This window comes from Sander vitreus, chromosome 15, assembly GCF_031162955.1.
Source record: "Sander vitreus isolate 19-12246 chromosome 15, sanVit1, whole genome shotgun sequence".
Taxonomy (NCBI): Eukaryota; Metazoa; Chordata; class Actinopteri; order Perciformes; family Percidae; genus Sander; species Sander vitreus.
Window position 1 is genome coordinate 4,735,283 of NC_135869.1, and position 16,458 is coordinate 4,751,740.

The 16,458-nt window shown below is 41.8% G+C and overlaps 2 protein-coding genes across 5 annotated transcripts in view; one reads left to right on the plus strand and one right to left on the minus strand.

The window, feature by feature from the left end:
- Nucleotides 1–5,449, minus strand: part of ap2a1 (adaptor related protein complex 2 subunit alpha 1) — a 34,812-nt gene extending 29,363 nt beyond the window's left edge. For 2 of the 3 annotated variants that reach the window (XM_078268867.1, XM_078268866.1), the window contains exon 1: nucleotides 4,635–5,449. In XM_078268867.1, the coding sequence (XP_078124993.1) occupies nucleotides 4,635–4,701 (67 nt within the window). In that variant the 5' untranslated portion in view covers nucleotides 4,702–5,449. The remainder of the gene's footprint in view (nucleotides 1–4,634) is intronic. The other variant, XM_078268869.1, reaches the window with a different exon arrangement.
- Nucleotides 5,450–8,044: 2,595 nt separating this feature from the next.
- Nucleotides 8,045–15,955, plus strand: prmt1 (protein arginine methyltransferase 1). 2 transcript variants are annotated; one of them, XM_078268858.1, is made up of 10 exons: nucleotides 8,045–8,153; nucleotides 9,662–9,748; nucleotides 9,868–10,023; nucleotides 10,182–10,245; nucleotides 10,357–10,499; nucleotides 11,185–11,272; nucleotides 11,570–11,685; nucleotides 11,814–11,964; nucleotides 13,672–13,793; nucleotides 13,919–15,955. In XM_078268858.1, exons 1-10 carry the CDS (start codon nucleotides 8,127–8,129, stop codon nucleotides 14,000–14,002), a joined length of 1,038 nt encoding a protein of 345 aa, XP_078124984.1. In that variant the 5' UTR covers nucleotides 8,045–8,126; the 3' UTR covers nucleotides 14,003–15,955. The 2 variants fall into 2 exon arrangements, with proteins under 2 accessions (XP_078124984.1, XP_078124983.1); XM_078268857.1 differs by having other exon boundaries at nucleotides 8,048–8,153; nucleotides 9,653–9,748.
- The last annotated feature ends 503 nt before the right edge of the window (nucleotides 15,956–16,458 follow it).

A 16,458-nucleotide genomic window follows, 5' to 3' on the forward strand; every position in this document is an offset into this window, starting at 1 on the left:
TGGACCTCGGGGACCCGACTGATCAGTCCGACTGCCTTTTCTGCCGACGGTCAGCCGTCTGGTTGGTGTGTAACAGCTTTAAGACCAACCATGCCAGACTCTGTGGACCCTATAATAAACTAAACTACTGGAGCATATACGAGTCACATTAGGTCCTTTTGTATTAATGTTGTTACAAGACTGATAAGTATCAACTTAAATATGACATATATGATTTTTAGTACAGAGAAATGGACCCACAACTGAGGGCTAACTAATTATGTTCAAAAAGTCAAACATAAGTTGCGTGCCTTTTCTCAGGCCTGATAGCTTTAAGGGATGGTGTCCAAATCTCCAGTAATAGTCAGTCTCACTCCAAATGGAAAAAGGAAGAAACATACCTTGTTTACATATCAACACTAAAGTCAAATAGTACGCGTCCAGTGTCTCTGACGCATTCAAATGAGAAAGGATGCAAAAAAACTCATAATAATAATGATAATGCTACACATCTCTTGAAATCATAGAAATAAACAAAAGAAACTGCCAAAGAAATGTACACACAGTTTACACATTTACTGTCATACACATCCATGTCAGGATGGCTCCTATTAAATGAAATCGTGAGAATGCATCGATGTTAAAAGGGGCCCGAAATAGGACTTCTCCAATCTGACTTTTTTTTAAGACTATCAAACAATCAAAACCGATTATTCAATATTCCATTCATCCATGTTGCAGGGAAATAGGAATTATTGCTCCTCCCTTGCAGTTCCTCCAGCCTTTAGAAGGTTGAGGTAGCTTCTTCACCACATCACTCAGTGGGAAAAAATGCATCATAAACTATGTTTTAAAGCTATAGTGTTACATTCAAGCCATTGCCAAATGAGTTGATCCAAAGTTAATTAAGACTATCGGCTCCACACAACTCTCTCTGTATTTCTCAGTATTAGGGTTGGGTATCGTTTGGGTTTTTTCCGATACCCGTGCTAAATCGATACTTTTAAAAACGGTGCCGGTGCATAAACGGTGCCTGAACCAAAATATATATATATATAATATAGTTATAATGTATATAATATAAAATATAAAAAAGGAGCAGAAATTGACAGTTGGCGACGTTAAAGAACGGCTTGTTTATTGCTAAGGCCATATGGTCAAAATTAAATGATTGATTAATAATGTAATAACAATAACTTATAACAACGACTTATTTCACCAGTAAATTGCTGGTAAATGACAAAAACAAGCACCAGATGGGAAAAGGGTATTTTACAATAACTTAGAATGCACCACAAGGCTGGCGAGTTTCAAGTGAACGCACCATCTTTGTGTTGTTTTTCGGCAGCAGCTGCAGTCAGACTGTTACGTCTGTCAGTCCTGGTGTTGGAATCCTCTACAGGGAAATACAGTCACGCTTTACACCGCTTAACGTAAACTGTCAATATTTTTAACCATTGGGTTTAATCCAGCTACTAGCTAACGGTAACGTAGCGTCCCGTGCAGCGATGCTTCTGAAAATAAGTCAGGCACCGAAATGAGGAACCAAAATTTTTGTTTCATATTCGGGCTCATTACTACCGTTTACGTCGGAACCAGTGCCCCGTTGGCACCGCCTTTCTGTACCCAACCCTATTCAGTATGGCTATGTTCAGAAAATGGTGTCGTCCAGCGACTTTAGCAAGCAGAAACTCGAGTGAAGCTAGGCACTGTAGCTTTAATGTGTATTAGTAAGCTAAGAAAGCTAAAGCTACATCAGAATGATTTGGGTTTATTTAAGTGACTGGGAGAGGGACATGTGTACTCTTCAGACAGAGAGGCCCATTCACATGTTTATCAGGATGCATCACAGTTCACATTGCCCTCTGAAAGCAGTTTTCATTTCATCCATGTTCCTCGCTTTGCAACAGTCCGTTGTTTGTGGTGCTGACCGACACTTCTAGTGTCTTATCTAATCTTTCAGATGATTGATCATTTAGGCCTAATCATTTGGATGATGTTCTATTTATGGTAAAGGTCACTTTTAACTAATGATAATGCAGAAAAACTAAGATTCTTTTTTTCAGGGCGGCTTAGATTGTATTTGGGGACGGTTCCGGGAGGATGGTGAAAAAAGTTAAGGGACACTTCAATTTCCCCACTGGGACTCACAACACTGAAAACCTATAATAGGCATAGAGCAAGATGGCTTGGAAGGTGAAAGTACTGGTTTGTATTTCCACAACTACTAAACAACAGCAACAAATAATTACAGGGTGCATCGTTGTACGAAAGCCGTTGTCATTGCTGGAGGTATTATGGCAGGCAGCTACGGTAAAAACTCTACACAGATGAGCGGATGGAGGTAGGGATAGGTTCCAATAACTGGTTCCATTTTGGATCTGATTCCAGGTTGACAGACAAACTGGATTTGCTAAACTAAATCTAACTTATCCCTTATAGAACCTTTGATTTCGCCACCCTGTTTGTATAGGTTTGGCAGATACGACAATATAAACTGAGACTATTTACTGAGATTTTGCCAAACCATCTAACCCTTCCTCTGGCCGTATTATATCAGTGTGGGCAACATTGCATATGTAGTACTTTGATTCGTCAGTAGAGCTGGGCGATATGGGGGGGGGGGGAAATCAAATATCACGATATTTTTAACCAAATACATTGATGTCCATATTGCGACGATAATGTAGGGTTGACTATTGCTGCTTTTACAAAATATTAACAATATGAGAGTTTTGATAAATATTCACCAATAATGTGGATATAATAACTAAGTGGGTAAAGGCAAATAATAGAACAGCTAGTAAGTCTGGTAAGTTCAGAAAATGACATCACTTTACTGTAATGCAGCCTTTAAAACCAGGAAAAGACAACACTTCAAGAATACTTCAAAACCACTGACAATTTGGTTTTAAAAGTAAACATGGCACAGATATGTATGTATGTATGTATGTATGTGTATATATATATATATATATATATATATCCCTGAAGGAAATTGTCCCCCGATATTTGATAAGGATTTTGCACTTTTGGTACTCACATCAAACCATGCAGTTAAGATGGGATAAGAGTATATCCGCACCCTTTTTAGTGACTAATTATTTTGTATATGGACGATCTTTCTAAAAAGTTACGAGTGCAAAACTAGATGTATGGTGGGGGATAGTGTTATTAATCATCTGATGTATGCTGATGACTTAGTCGTCCTGTCTCCATATAGTGCTGGCCTACAACAACTGCTTAGAGTTTGCTCACAGTAAGGTGCAATTTAACTCTAAAAAGAGTGCTGTCATGATTGCAAAAACCAAGGCGGATCAGGGGCAAGCTTTTCCTTCCTTCTTTATGGCAAACCAGGCACTAAATGTAGTAAACAAAGTGAGACATTTGGGTCACATCATCAGAAATTATTTATGTGATGATGATGATGTTCAGCGCCAGTGTAGCAAACTGAATGCACAAGCCAATATGCTGGCACGCAAATTTCACATGTGCACAGATGATGTGAAAACTTGTTAGAGCCTACTGTACTCCACTCTATACAGCCCACTTGTGGTGCAGCTATAGTAAGGCAAAAATGAGAAAGCTTCAGGTGGCATTTAATGATGCTTTCAGAATCTTTCTCAAACAGCCAAGATGGACAAGTGCGAGTCATATGTTTGATTAGTAATGTTCCCACCTTTTATGCTGTGTTGAGACATTGTATGTACAAATGTATGTGTCGCTTAACTTATTCAAAAGATGTAATTATATTTGGCTTTAACTGACCCCACACTGAGTGACACAAAGTACACTTCTTGCTTTTGGAAACATTGGAACAAAGGTCTGCATGTGTTTTAATCCCTTTGATCTTATGAAATTCAATTCACATAACTTTTTGGTTTTGTCTGTGTTGCTGTGTTTTACATTTGTTTATACTGATATGGACCTGTGTGTCTGAAATGAAGTTGAATTGAATTTATCAGAGCAATTGCTAAACCTTCCATCTACAGCAAATAGTTCAAATCAATATCACAATATTAAAAGGGAACGTCTATACAATTATGGCAAATGTATTACATACCAGTAAACACATGATGCCTTATTAATGCTTGTAAGTGGATTATGGCAGGGGCTGCAGTGTGAAGATGGGTCAGGTTGAGGTTCTCCTATACAGTCAGAGTTATTACTGTAGGACTGTAATGCTGTCAGCTTTAAATGACATATACACCGCTTTGTAACTGGGAATTGAACATTACAAAATAACATATCAAACATCGTGAACCTCCGTTTCCAGATTGGTTAGACATCAGACATCTGGATTTATAATGTACACGTTTATGGTTTCAGTTTGACCAAAGCGACAGCCAACTTTTAAAAATCAAAAAGGCCTCGTTTTCTGAATCCAAGCATCAAACCCTTTGTTTCGTTGTAGCAAGTGGTGGTAAAACAGACACGTTACAGGCAACATCTGAGTAATAATGGTTACAATGTTGAGTGGTTAGAGGCTAGTAAAAACTATGCACCTACAGGCAATTAGCGCTCTCTCATTTCACGTCATATCACTACAGCACCACGTTAAAGGGTAACGTAACGTTACAACCAGCAACAAGAGTAAAGTCAACTGATACTATTAGCGTTAAATCGGTAACCAGAATAAAGAAAATGTCACTTACAATTTCTTATGTCCGAGATGAAAACGGCTAATCCGCGCATTCCATCTCCTTTCGACACAGCCGGCATTTTTGCAGGTTTCTGTCCTCACTACGGCCTTAAACGTTATCCGTCGGTCAGCTTAACACTGGGCTGGAGTGGAAGATGGCCAACTTGACGTTTAGTAGTAACGTTAGCTAGCTTCTTTCGCAGTTCCAGTCGTGTCGCTACACCTTTATGATTGACCTACCAAGCTCACTGTATGCTTGTGGGAGGCTAGCTCAGATAGCATTTGCTAGATTAGCTAGCTGGATGGCGGTGGATCAAGCAGCAGCAGGAGAACTTAACCTTATCCCTGTTAACTGGTTCGTTTCCGCAGGCTCTGGGAAGCTAACGTTATTTCATTCAATCCTTATCCAGCTAGGATTACAACCGACGCGCATAACACCTGACGTTACTGTAATAATTCACTAAAGTTAAAACCGCCAACCACTTGGGTGTCTCTCAGATGAATGAAGTCAGATGTCTTAATGAAAATATGGTCCGAGAATATAACGTTACTTCGAGTCAAGCACCGTAAAGCTAGCTTCACAGCTAGCTAGCTGGCTAGCAATATCATTCAAATACTGGAATACATCACGGGTTAACCGGAATAACTCAGACGGTCTTAATAGCCAACCAGCGATATGAAATTATAGCCCGGCTCTCTTTAACTCGCATTAAATTTGGTAAATAAAATGTATATATAATTGATGTCCGTTTTAATTCTCCAGCCTCCACTCCACGGATTGGATAAGGCTCGTGACAACAGCGTGACCGCGCGACGCACCCGTGCACGCGTACGCTCCTTTCCTTGGCCTGAGTGCAGCCTATTGCTGATTGGTCCAGTGGTAGTGTACTGCCATGATTTCGCCTGGTTCCAAATCGCATTCTTTCTTTTTACTTTGAGTAACAAAGTAACGTTGCTTGCAGTATGCAATCAATTGGAACAACCCTACTTGGCAGGCCTACTTGGTCATAACATTGCGCCTTGAACTTTGCCCCAGCTTGCTGTGCAAAGGATTGTGGGTCAGTCTACCCAGGGGCACGTTCAATCAGGTTCAATCTTAAAATCCGTTCCAATACCTATACTACCATACTTTTTAGTATGCCAGAAAAAGAAGGAAGAAAAATAGTACCTCCCAATACAAAGGGAGGACCCTGTGTGTGTGTGTGTGTGTGTGTGTGTGTGTGTGTGTGTGTGAAAACCATTCAAACAATCTACTCCGACTTAGCCGGTGTATTGCTGTGTACCCAATGAACTTGGCGTTTTGAATTTCCTGCAGAGAGGTAGTTTTGTTGCTGACAGTTGTGCACTTTTCTCCGGCCGCTCTGCACGCTGCATATAGACCTTTTCAATGGGATTCCATTGCTAAGAACCAGCCTGCCCCCTTGTTAACTTCCTGTCAGTTGATGTCATACATTGCAACAGGAAATCAACATGGGGCCATTTAGAGTGTTCATTTTTACAACTGTGAAATGGTCCATAAGCGGCTTCCCCAGAAGACTGAGCCGGGCTCCCTGCTTCCCCCACCCGGGCCACTCCGCCTAATACAACCTGAGGTGCTTCTCCCTTCCCTTAAATTGCATCCCCGGCTCCTCCACTTGCTTCCCTTCCTTGCGTCTTAGTACGTTCCACCGAGGCAGCATGGGAGAGAGAGAGGGAGGAAGTCATAGGAGGAGAGAGGAAATGAGCAAATGTGTTTTAGAGGGATGAGACGTCCTTTCCTCTGAAGCATCACGTGAATTTGGCTTTCAGCTGCACGAATTCCAGGAAGGCTGCTCTCTGTATCCTCGCTCCTAGTGTTCTCTTAATACATCCATGCTCATAGCTCCTCAGAAATCCCTCCTATAGCTCCTCAAGGCAGGAATAAGAGCTTTGAGACGGCCTTCAAGAAGGAGGGCCAGAACAACTTCCGGTTCAGCAGAGGCCCGAGGAGCGAGGAGCTATCAAAGAAGGGAAGTGAGATGCACCTCTGGGTGTGTGACGACAAGCACGGTTGGAACACGCAATGCACTATAATGTAAAAACAAACAAACAGGATGTACAACTGCATCTGGTCGGATTTTGCAGTATTCAAGCAGGCCACCAGGAACAGCACCCAGCAGAAGTAGTATGTCCCAACCTCTTTATATACAGTCTCTGGTCCCAACGGTATGCATATACTGCATGCAACAGTACATACTTTCTAAGGGCAGCTGCTGTATGTACTTACTTCAGTGTGGAGGGCAGTCACCTTTAGCGCTGGAGGAGGCAGGTAATGCAGTATGAGGGAAGTCACCTGCAGCACTGGCTGAAGCAGGTAGGCTACTGCAGTGTGGAGGGCAATGATGACATGCGGGTGGTGCAGGTCCGAGGAGGAAGCTGCTAACCTCCTTAGGACATTCTACTGCGGTGGATGTGGAGGACATCTGGCACTGTTCTCACTGGTATCAAAGAAGGTTCTTAAAACAACCATATGATCCACACCAAGTTTGGAACTCATGGTCTCCATGGTTTTCTTAGCCCCACGCTGGACTGATGATCCAGACTCTGGCTGTGGATGGAAAATAGATTGCAATAGTAACTGATGTATCCTAATGTAGGGTAGTGACAAAAAGTAAAAGTTGGAAAACCCCTACCATAAGTTAACATGATTGCAGTATTCTCCTGTTTGAGAAATATTGAATAGGCTACAATTTAAAAAAAATAAATAAAAATAGTTATAGTGTCTTGTGATGATCACAAAACTGCACAGACATATTACTCACTTGTGTGGGTGCAGCGTGGTCCCAGCTGTCAGAAGAATACATTTCTCTGGAGGGGAGAGAATCAACATTTAATCATTCAAATAAATCTCTGAGACACAAAGACTGAAATGGCCAACATCTGCAAATGAATAGCTTACATATCAATACCACTGTGGTGTAAATGTGTTCGTTCTGCTTTTTCTGGAATGAAAATAGGCTATATGCATCAACATCACCTATGGTCTTTGACAGGCTATATGAGTAGGTAGACTGCAGACTGACATAGCAGCCCCGTTGCTTAACTTAACCATATACAGTAAATCATTCTGCCATCGTTGTTGCTGGAGTTTGGACCAGTTTCCATAAGGACTGGTAGAAAACAAAAGAAAAATACTCAATTATCTCCATTAACCCAGTTTGTTTTCAAACTCAAGCAAGGGTAAGATGTATATTTTCCTTCCGCAATGCTAAATGAATGCGTACGATTCAATACTCCCACCTCACAATCCTCACTAATTTTTTTTAGCTTTTCTTTATGGCAGTGTCACAAGACTGTAAAAGAAAAGGTTCAAATCTCCCTACTGCCCGGCAACTACTAACGTTAGGTGGCGGTAATGCACCTTAAACACTAGTCGCCACCCGCCATTAAACAGAAAGAAGAAGGAGCAGGAAGCAACATCGTGGATTCCAACATAAAACCTCATTGAAGAAGACACAGCAGCAGTCGCAGAAAAAAGAAGATCGAAATGGCGGCGCCAGCAGAGAGGATGGAGGTAAGCTGTTACAATAGGACATACAATACCCTCCTAATTTCCCTTTTCCCCCTCACGAATTCACATTTTAATTTATTCAAGGAAAGAGGTTGTAAATTGTAACAGTGTAAAACAATTGGTGTTTTGTCATTACTATTTGCGCCAGCTCGTGATGCATCCATTTTAACTTAAGCTAGCTAACGTTAGCCGAACGTTACTTGTCTGATGCAGCTCCCCTGCGGCTCATTCATTTAGCTAAGTTCGTATATCGGGCATAGCTTAGAATTTTTTTATACACTTTCCGTATGTTTTTCGCAATTTCAATTGATGACCAATGGTGGAATGTTGTGGACTTAACGTTAGCTATGTCAGTAGAAACGGTGTTTTTACTTTGTGCCACAGCCAGCCGGCCTTTGGGACCGCATGGGGACTAACGTGTTAGCTTCGGAGTTAGCTGAGTTAACGTTACCTAGCTACCTCAAGTATGGATGCTGCGTCGTTCGTCCGCTGTTTCACTCCGTTCTACTGTCGGTTTGCTGCAAGCAATGCCACACTTCCACTGCCTTTTGGTTTATTAGCGGCGTCAACATCCAATTTGATTTCTTGTTGGTCGGCTAACGTTAATTAGTAGCATAGCACCTTTTTAACATTTTGTAACTTTAGGTGACGCTTGTTAACGTTAGTTGTGACTATCGAGTCAAAAAGCCTCGCAATTACGTCTGGCGATTATGTGTAATTTTGAGACTTAATGAGTGGGTTAATTGATACTGAAGGTTTGCCTGTGGCAGTCTTAACGAAGGCCAAGATCGCATCAGAGTAACCTTACTATCAACCATGTGGTCGCATCTTTTGTGCTGCGGGGGAGGCGGGCCTCATTCACTGACTTTACAAACGCGGGCAACTTAGTCCCAGCACATTAGCAGTTAAGGGTTTGCGCTACAGCTACATTAAACTATTCTTATGGGATAACGTTAGTGTTCATTTATCTTACCTGAATGCGCGTAGTATTGAAAAGACCGGTATAACGTTACCTACACGTGTGCGCGCAGGATGGCTTGATTTCGAATGTTCACGATTTTACGTTGTGTGGTTTATAAGATACAAATGTTGTCGTTGACTGTTGAGCCCTTTTCAATTTATTCCAAACTCTTGGTCTGTAATTATTTGAAGTTGTTTTTACTGATGCAGCTTCTTGTCGCCTAAAGCTGCTTCTTTATTCATGGCGACGGTAGGTGGCATTTGTTAAAGGGAGCGTCATTAGTGAGAGAACTTAAGATATGATAACGCTGCTAATCACAAATCCTTTCATGGAGTTAGATTTAGCTTTGCCTTTTACTTTAATGCTGCTGTTTTTATCTGCTTGGTTTCGTGATCTGCTGTACCCTCTATGTAAGCTAAATCAATTCATGAGTTGAGAATACAAATATGTACCCCACATCTGGCACGGTCATTTAAATCAGACCTTAAAGCCAGTACTCGAGCCAAGCTTGCTTCAGGTTGTAACTGTGTGTCTCTTTGAGGTTTCTCAGGGGGAGAGCTCAGCCAAGCCAGCAGCTGAGGATATGACCTCAAAGGACTACTACTTTGACTCATACGCCCACTTTGGCATCCACGAGGTAATTACTTTTTTTAATAAACTAAACAAACTGCACTGTTAAACCGTTTAAAGTGTATGCCTTTTGTGTCACCATATCCTAACCCACGTGCTATTATTGGGCCTTTGCTGCACCTGTAGGAGATGCTGAAAGATGAGGTTCGCACTCTGACCTATCGCAATTCCATGTTCCACAACAAGCATCTGTTTAAGGACAAGGTGGTGCTGGATGTGGGCAGCGGGACAGGCATCCTCTGCATGTTTGCTGCCAAAGCTGGAGCCAAGAAGGTTATAGGGGTATGTGTTGCGCTATATCAGACCCAATCTATTTCTGCTTTTCTAGATTGGCTGGACTACTAGTTAGTAGGGTTTGACCAATGGGAATTGCTTCTATATAGTGGCATAAGAATGGGGGGGAAAAGTATGAATTCAAATGTGGGTCTTTGTCTTAATAGATAGAGTGCAGCAGCATCTCAGACTACGCTGTGAAAATTGTCAAGGCCAACAAGATGGACGATGGTGAGTTCAGAGAATGTGTGTGTGTGGTTTTGAAAATGTATTTCTGGGTCACATGGGGGGGGATACTGGAGTAAAAATACTGATGTAGCTCGTGACGTCTTGTGTCTCCAGTTGTGACCATCATCAAGGGGAAGGTGGAGGAGGTGGACCTGCCCGTCGATGGAGTAGACATCATCATATCCGAGTGGATGGGCTACTGCCTCTTCTATGAGTCCATGCTCAATACAGTCATTTACGCCAGGGACAAGTGGCTGGTATGTCTATCAAGCGTTTCTCAACCCAAACACAGGAGTCGCCTGGAGTATTAAATTATACAATTTGATATCTTTTTTTTTTAGGCTTTTAATTTGAATTATTTCAGCTTTGTTACTGTAACCCTAAACTGGAATAACTCGGCTGTGTACGGTGGACAAGGTTTTAGTTCGGCATTAGTAAAATTTGAGCCCTGTGATTGAATGCGTCTCAGAGAAATGCACTTTAACCAGATTTGAATACCTAGTACTTAATCTAATTCCTAAACTCGGGTTATAGGCTGATACTAGGGTTCCAAAAGGTTGGAACATTTATAAGATTAGTTGAGCTAAGGTGTGCCGATTTACTATGCGCTGCATTTAGCAGCACACTCTTCAATCACATGTACAGATCATTTCCCAGCATTCCATTAAATGGGTATTCCGTAAAAATTACAGCCCTCTGGGTTCACCCTGCTGCCACCACTTTTGCACCTAAGTTTCCATCAGACATTCCTGCCTTTTTTTATTATTAGAGATTGGGCATGACCAATTCATTTTAATAAGTCAGTACATATGTCAATACGATAGTCCATCACATATAATGCTGCAACTGAATTTTGGCTGTGTCGGAGGGCCGTTTGGTCTTTTTGGATGGTCTGTCGCACACCTGTGAGTCTGAGTGTTTTTTAATTTTCCCCCCTGACAGAAGCCAGATGGACTCATTTTCCCAGACAGGGCAACCCTTTATGTCACTGCCATTGAAGACAGGCAGTACAAGGACTACAAAATCCACTGTGAGTAGTCTTTCATTCGTTGGCTAGAATTGGACCATGGAGTTTTTTTTTGTTTTTTTTCGTGGGTGGGTCATCTGATACTGGGGATTAAGGAGACTTGCAGCAGTGTCCAGCTCTACGCTGTGAAAGAGCCTCGGCTCTGCGTTCCTAACGCATTTAGGTTTCCATTCCAATCAAGAGTCATTTGACTTATTAGTTCAACCATTTGAACGCCGCTGTGGTGCACAGGACCGGACACCACTGGCTGTAATCCACATGTCTTCAGTGAACTGACTGGCCTGTGTGTTTGTGTGTCAGGGTGGGAGAACGTGTATGGTTTTGATATGTCATGCATCAAGGAGGTGGCAATCAAGGAGCCCCTGGTTGACGTGGTGGACCCAAAGCAGCTGGTCAGTAGCGCCTGTCTCATCAAGGTGAGTGGATGAATATCTGGTTGTTTATTCTTCTCAAATCCCACTGGGACAGATGTGTGTGCTTAAGTGCAGCTGTGTTGCGTTTCTCTGTACGAGTCTGAAGCCGGCTTGTGGGTCTGTTCTTTCAGGAGGTGGACATCTACACCGTGAAGTTGGAGGACCTGTCCTTCACCTCACCGTTCTGCCTGCAGGTGAAGAGGAACGACTACATCCACGCTTTGGTCACCTACTTCAACATAGAGTTCACCCGCTGTCACAAGAGGACCGGCTTCTCCACCAGTAAGTCTGTGTTCTAACACACAATGCACCGTCAGATGATCTGTCTGATTGGTCAGTGTTGTATGCCTGTCCAAAACCGATAGTTGGCTATAGGGCTATAACGGTACGTGTATTTGTCTCAACCATTTCGGTACAGGACGTTGGGTTCGGTATGCGACATTGGTTCGGTACGCCCTGTGACCCAAACGTGGGGAAGAAAGAAAAAAAAAAAAAAGTCTGACAACTCGCACGCATGGATCAGAAATTCTGGAGCTAAAGTTTTGGCAGCGCACAGCTGTAGCATGCTAGTCGACTTAGCCCGGTGAGCTGGGTTAGTCGCGCTCGATGGACAATTTGTTTCAAACTAGAGCCCGACCGATGAAGGCTTTTTAAGGCCGATAGCGATACAAATATTTGGTGATTTTTAAAAATCCGATGTCGGCAGATGTATATTAAACAAATATCCAGAAACGCGTAACAAAACAAACCGATTTACCTAACCTTAGTTATTTGTAGTTCTTAATGAGTCCTCACTAAAATAATGCAGTTTAAAAAATAAACTTGTTTTATTGTCACAACAGAGGAACATCAAAATATTATAGTTCTGATAAAATGTATAGAGATACAAACTTAAGATATGAAACTTAAAGTCCTTTGAACAAAAACAATAACAAATGTTGCCAACAGCGGTGTTGTAGAGCTCCCTCTGGTGGACAGACTATGCCACGCCAACACTCAGAACATGGATGAAGGGTGGTTGGTCCGTTTTTTATTTTATTTTTTTTTTATCATTTATCGGCCATTATAAATACCGATGAAACGGCCTTATATCGGCCCGCTGATATATCGATCGGGCTCTATTTCAAACTGTATGACGAGATTGTTAAACTGAAGTCGGGTCTGTTCTGTAACCCAAATGTCTGTGAACAGCCACGCAGGTTATTCAGTTACTTCGGCTGATTGGCTGTCTGCTCAGGTTGAAGGTGGGCTGGCGCTCACATGGGAATTTATTGGGTCACAAATCTCTTCTGCCAATAAGAGTGATACACGTGTAGTTTGTCCTGTCCTCGAAGGAAGATGTCAATCAGTCTTTACTCACCCACACAGTCCTGGGAAGAGGTCCAATCAGCCAGATGAACTGAAACCACCTGTGTGGGTGTTGAGTTCACTGCAGACGGAGAGAAGTCTGGCTACACCTAGGGCTGCTCGATTATGGAAATGACGGCGATATTTGGCCAATATTGAAATCAGGATTATTTAACATGACTTTTGGAAAGATGTTGCATGTATTGAAGTTAAGAAACAAATTAGGGCTGCAGCTAACGATTATTTTCATAGTCGATTTAATCTGTTTATTTTGTTGGCGGAGTCCTGCAGCAGCACGGGTTCGAATCCGACCTGCTGCCCTTTGCTGCGTGTCATCCGCCTTTCATGTCTGTCCACTGTCATTACATAATAAAGGGAAAAGTTATGCATAAAGATGTGCATTAAAGTCAAAGTAGTTTACTTTAGGTAAACAATTCAGTACCGACAGGTTTTTAGTGAGCTAATGTTTATATGCTAATGTAGGCCGGAGTTCAGCCGTAGCTACATTGTTAGCTACATAGCCATCTAGCGGTAAGGGGTTTAAACAACAAACGTGAACCGCTGTCTGACGTGAATATTTTTGCACAAACAAAATGTAAACAATTCTTCTCACGCCCCTAACGCACACGTTGTCCCCCTCAGGCCCAGAGTCCCCCTACACCCACTGGAAGCAGACGGTCTTCTACCTGGATGATTACCTGACGGTCAAGACTGGTGAGGAGATCTTTGGCACAATCAACATGAAGCCAAACGTCAAGAACAATGTAAGCGTTCCCCTCTCAAGTCAACTTCACAAGTTCTTTTCCCCACTTGCTGCCCTTTCAACTGTCTGTCGCGTCATCTGTTTTGCTGTGTGCGTCTTGTCTGACTGCTCGCTGTTGGTTTGCAGAGGGACCTGGACTTCACCGTAGACATCGACTTCAAGGGTCAGCTGTGTGAGGTGTCGAAGACGTCCGAGTACAGGATGCGTTAGAAGCGTCAGTCCCTCCCTGTGTTAGTTTTGTCTTTAAGAGGACATATTTTGCTGTTTGACTCGGAGTCTGTACAATAGTTTGATGCTCCCCATGCAGCAACATTTTAATAATTGTATTTTTGTTTGGTTTTTTTTGGGGTCATTTTCGTGTGTTCAAACGTTAACAGTATTTAAAATGTCTTCACGTCCTTGGGGGTTAAAGTGCATTGGCGTGGTGATTCATTGTGCTGTAGTCGCTCAACAAAAAAATGCACGTTTGACGTGTTCCTGGTTGTTTGTGTCCTACATCCGTTTTGGGGTTTTGCTCTGGGGTTAACGCCCCTGGCATGTGGGAGGTCCATATAGACACCGACACAATAGCCCCGCTGACATGTCTCACTGTTGAGTCACTTTGGCCCTCTGTATGGTCACTACATGACCCAGCTACTGATCTCCCCTCATTTCTCATTCTGTTAAAACTCTGTGGGTTTTGGATTTCTGTATACTCAAGAAGCCCTGCCTCTTCCACTTGTGTCAGTAGAAACCATATGTAACTGTTAAAGCTGTCCACCGACACCTTAGGCCTGATTCAAACCAAAAACGGCAACCTTTTTAAAAAAAAAAAAAGTAAAAACAAGGGTATGGGGCTCCAGATTGCAACGAGAAGATAAAGTACACACCAGGAAGGGTATCGTTACTCTGAGGCACAGCATGCTCTTTAAAGTTATGTCCCAGACTACATACTAATTCTACGCAGTCCACACTATATACTATTCGTCATAGTTTTAGCGTGTAGTATACAAAATGTCCAGATATTTTTATTACTTAAATAGGAATATGTGTATGTTGTATAATTCAAACTGCAATTTTTTTGTAAAGCTACCAATTGAACTTCAAAGATATTAAAATTTCTCATAAGTAAAACTTTTTTCTCTTTCTTAAAAAGCTCTCACCACCACCCTCAATTTATATTGGTGTTTATCAGCTGTAAGCAGCTCTTGCAGTTCCTTTGTGGGAGAATGGTGTCCATCAACTGCTCACTTGAAAATGAACTGCATTTAGTGTGGGTACTGTGGTTTGAGTAAACCTTATTTTGTCACTTTTCCCTGCATAGTGAAAACCTGTTTAGAATCAGTATGTAGTATAGCTTCGGGACAAGATTTGAGATGCTGCACACATGCAGGGAGCACACACTAAAGTTATTCCTACCTGCAACAGTTAGGTCTGTGAGGAAAGTGACCGCTGTGTGTGCAGCGTTTGTAATTCACCAGCTGCTATTCTCCCTTTTTTTTAGTTGGCTTTGATCAGGTGAAAGCCAATTCCTGCTGCACCTGAGGAAAGAAGCTGGCGCGGCCTGCTTCCAGCTGGCTCCGCAGCCCTGTTAGGTGTCTGTCTGAAGCTGCTTGAGTCAGTCTGAACCGTAGGAACCATGTTGGCACTGTGCAAAGACAACTGACTCTCCACACGTAGATTTTCCTCTTATGTATATTTTTTTTATTTTTTTTGCTTGCTGCTTTAAAACAAAAACAAAATTCTAATAAACTGTAAATGTAACTCTTGCATTGGCTACAAAGTGTTAGGCTGTGTGGTAACTGCATCTTAAGGATTCTAGTTTGTTTTCATTGCTTCCGTTGAGTTGTTTACCCTCCATAATATCTAAGATGACTGTGATATGCGTACAGTCAACACACATTTCAGAGTCCAGCAAGTAAGCCTGGAGGTGTCGCAGCACCTGTGTCAAAACAAAAATCCACCTCAAGGTTTTTTTTTTTCTTGAGTGGCACTAGGATGCAGCGACGGTGCCCTTGCAGAACGGATATCTGAAGGGGAGAAGAATTCCATCTGAAATAGGCGGCAAATCTCTGGATTAGACCAACCGTCTCCATCTTTGTAGTCCGACTCCTGTGGATCCAATTGCGTTGTAACAGATTTTTTTTTTTTTTTTTTTAATAAAAGCATCTCAAAAACAATGAATTGACTACATAAGTATTACCCCCTTTCAACTCTATGGTTGGCACCAGTCTGTGTGAATCATACACTCATGGTTTAAAAAAAAAAAAAAAGTGTGTGTATATATATATATGAAGAAAGCTTTATTTGTTTTCATAAGGTACATGTATTTGGCAGTTGAAATGTTTCTTATGCAAACCCATCTTTAAACACTACAATGAGTCTTAGAATAAGAACAAATATCACATTAGACCTAGAGTCTAGAGGCTATTCTATTGGCTCAGACATTAAGGGTTCAACCCCCCCTGCAATATCACTTATTTCCCTGGATAATACATTATACATTCATGGCTTTGTGTATTATATTTTAAATTCACACAATAATACTTTTAATAAATCTAAAGCTAAATGTTTTAAGAAAATAAAAAAAATGGAATATGCTGTTTGCAAATGATATATTTGATCTCAGGACATCTCTAACTACATACAGACTGAAAAAAATAAAGCATTTGTACGGGATCATTTTG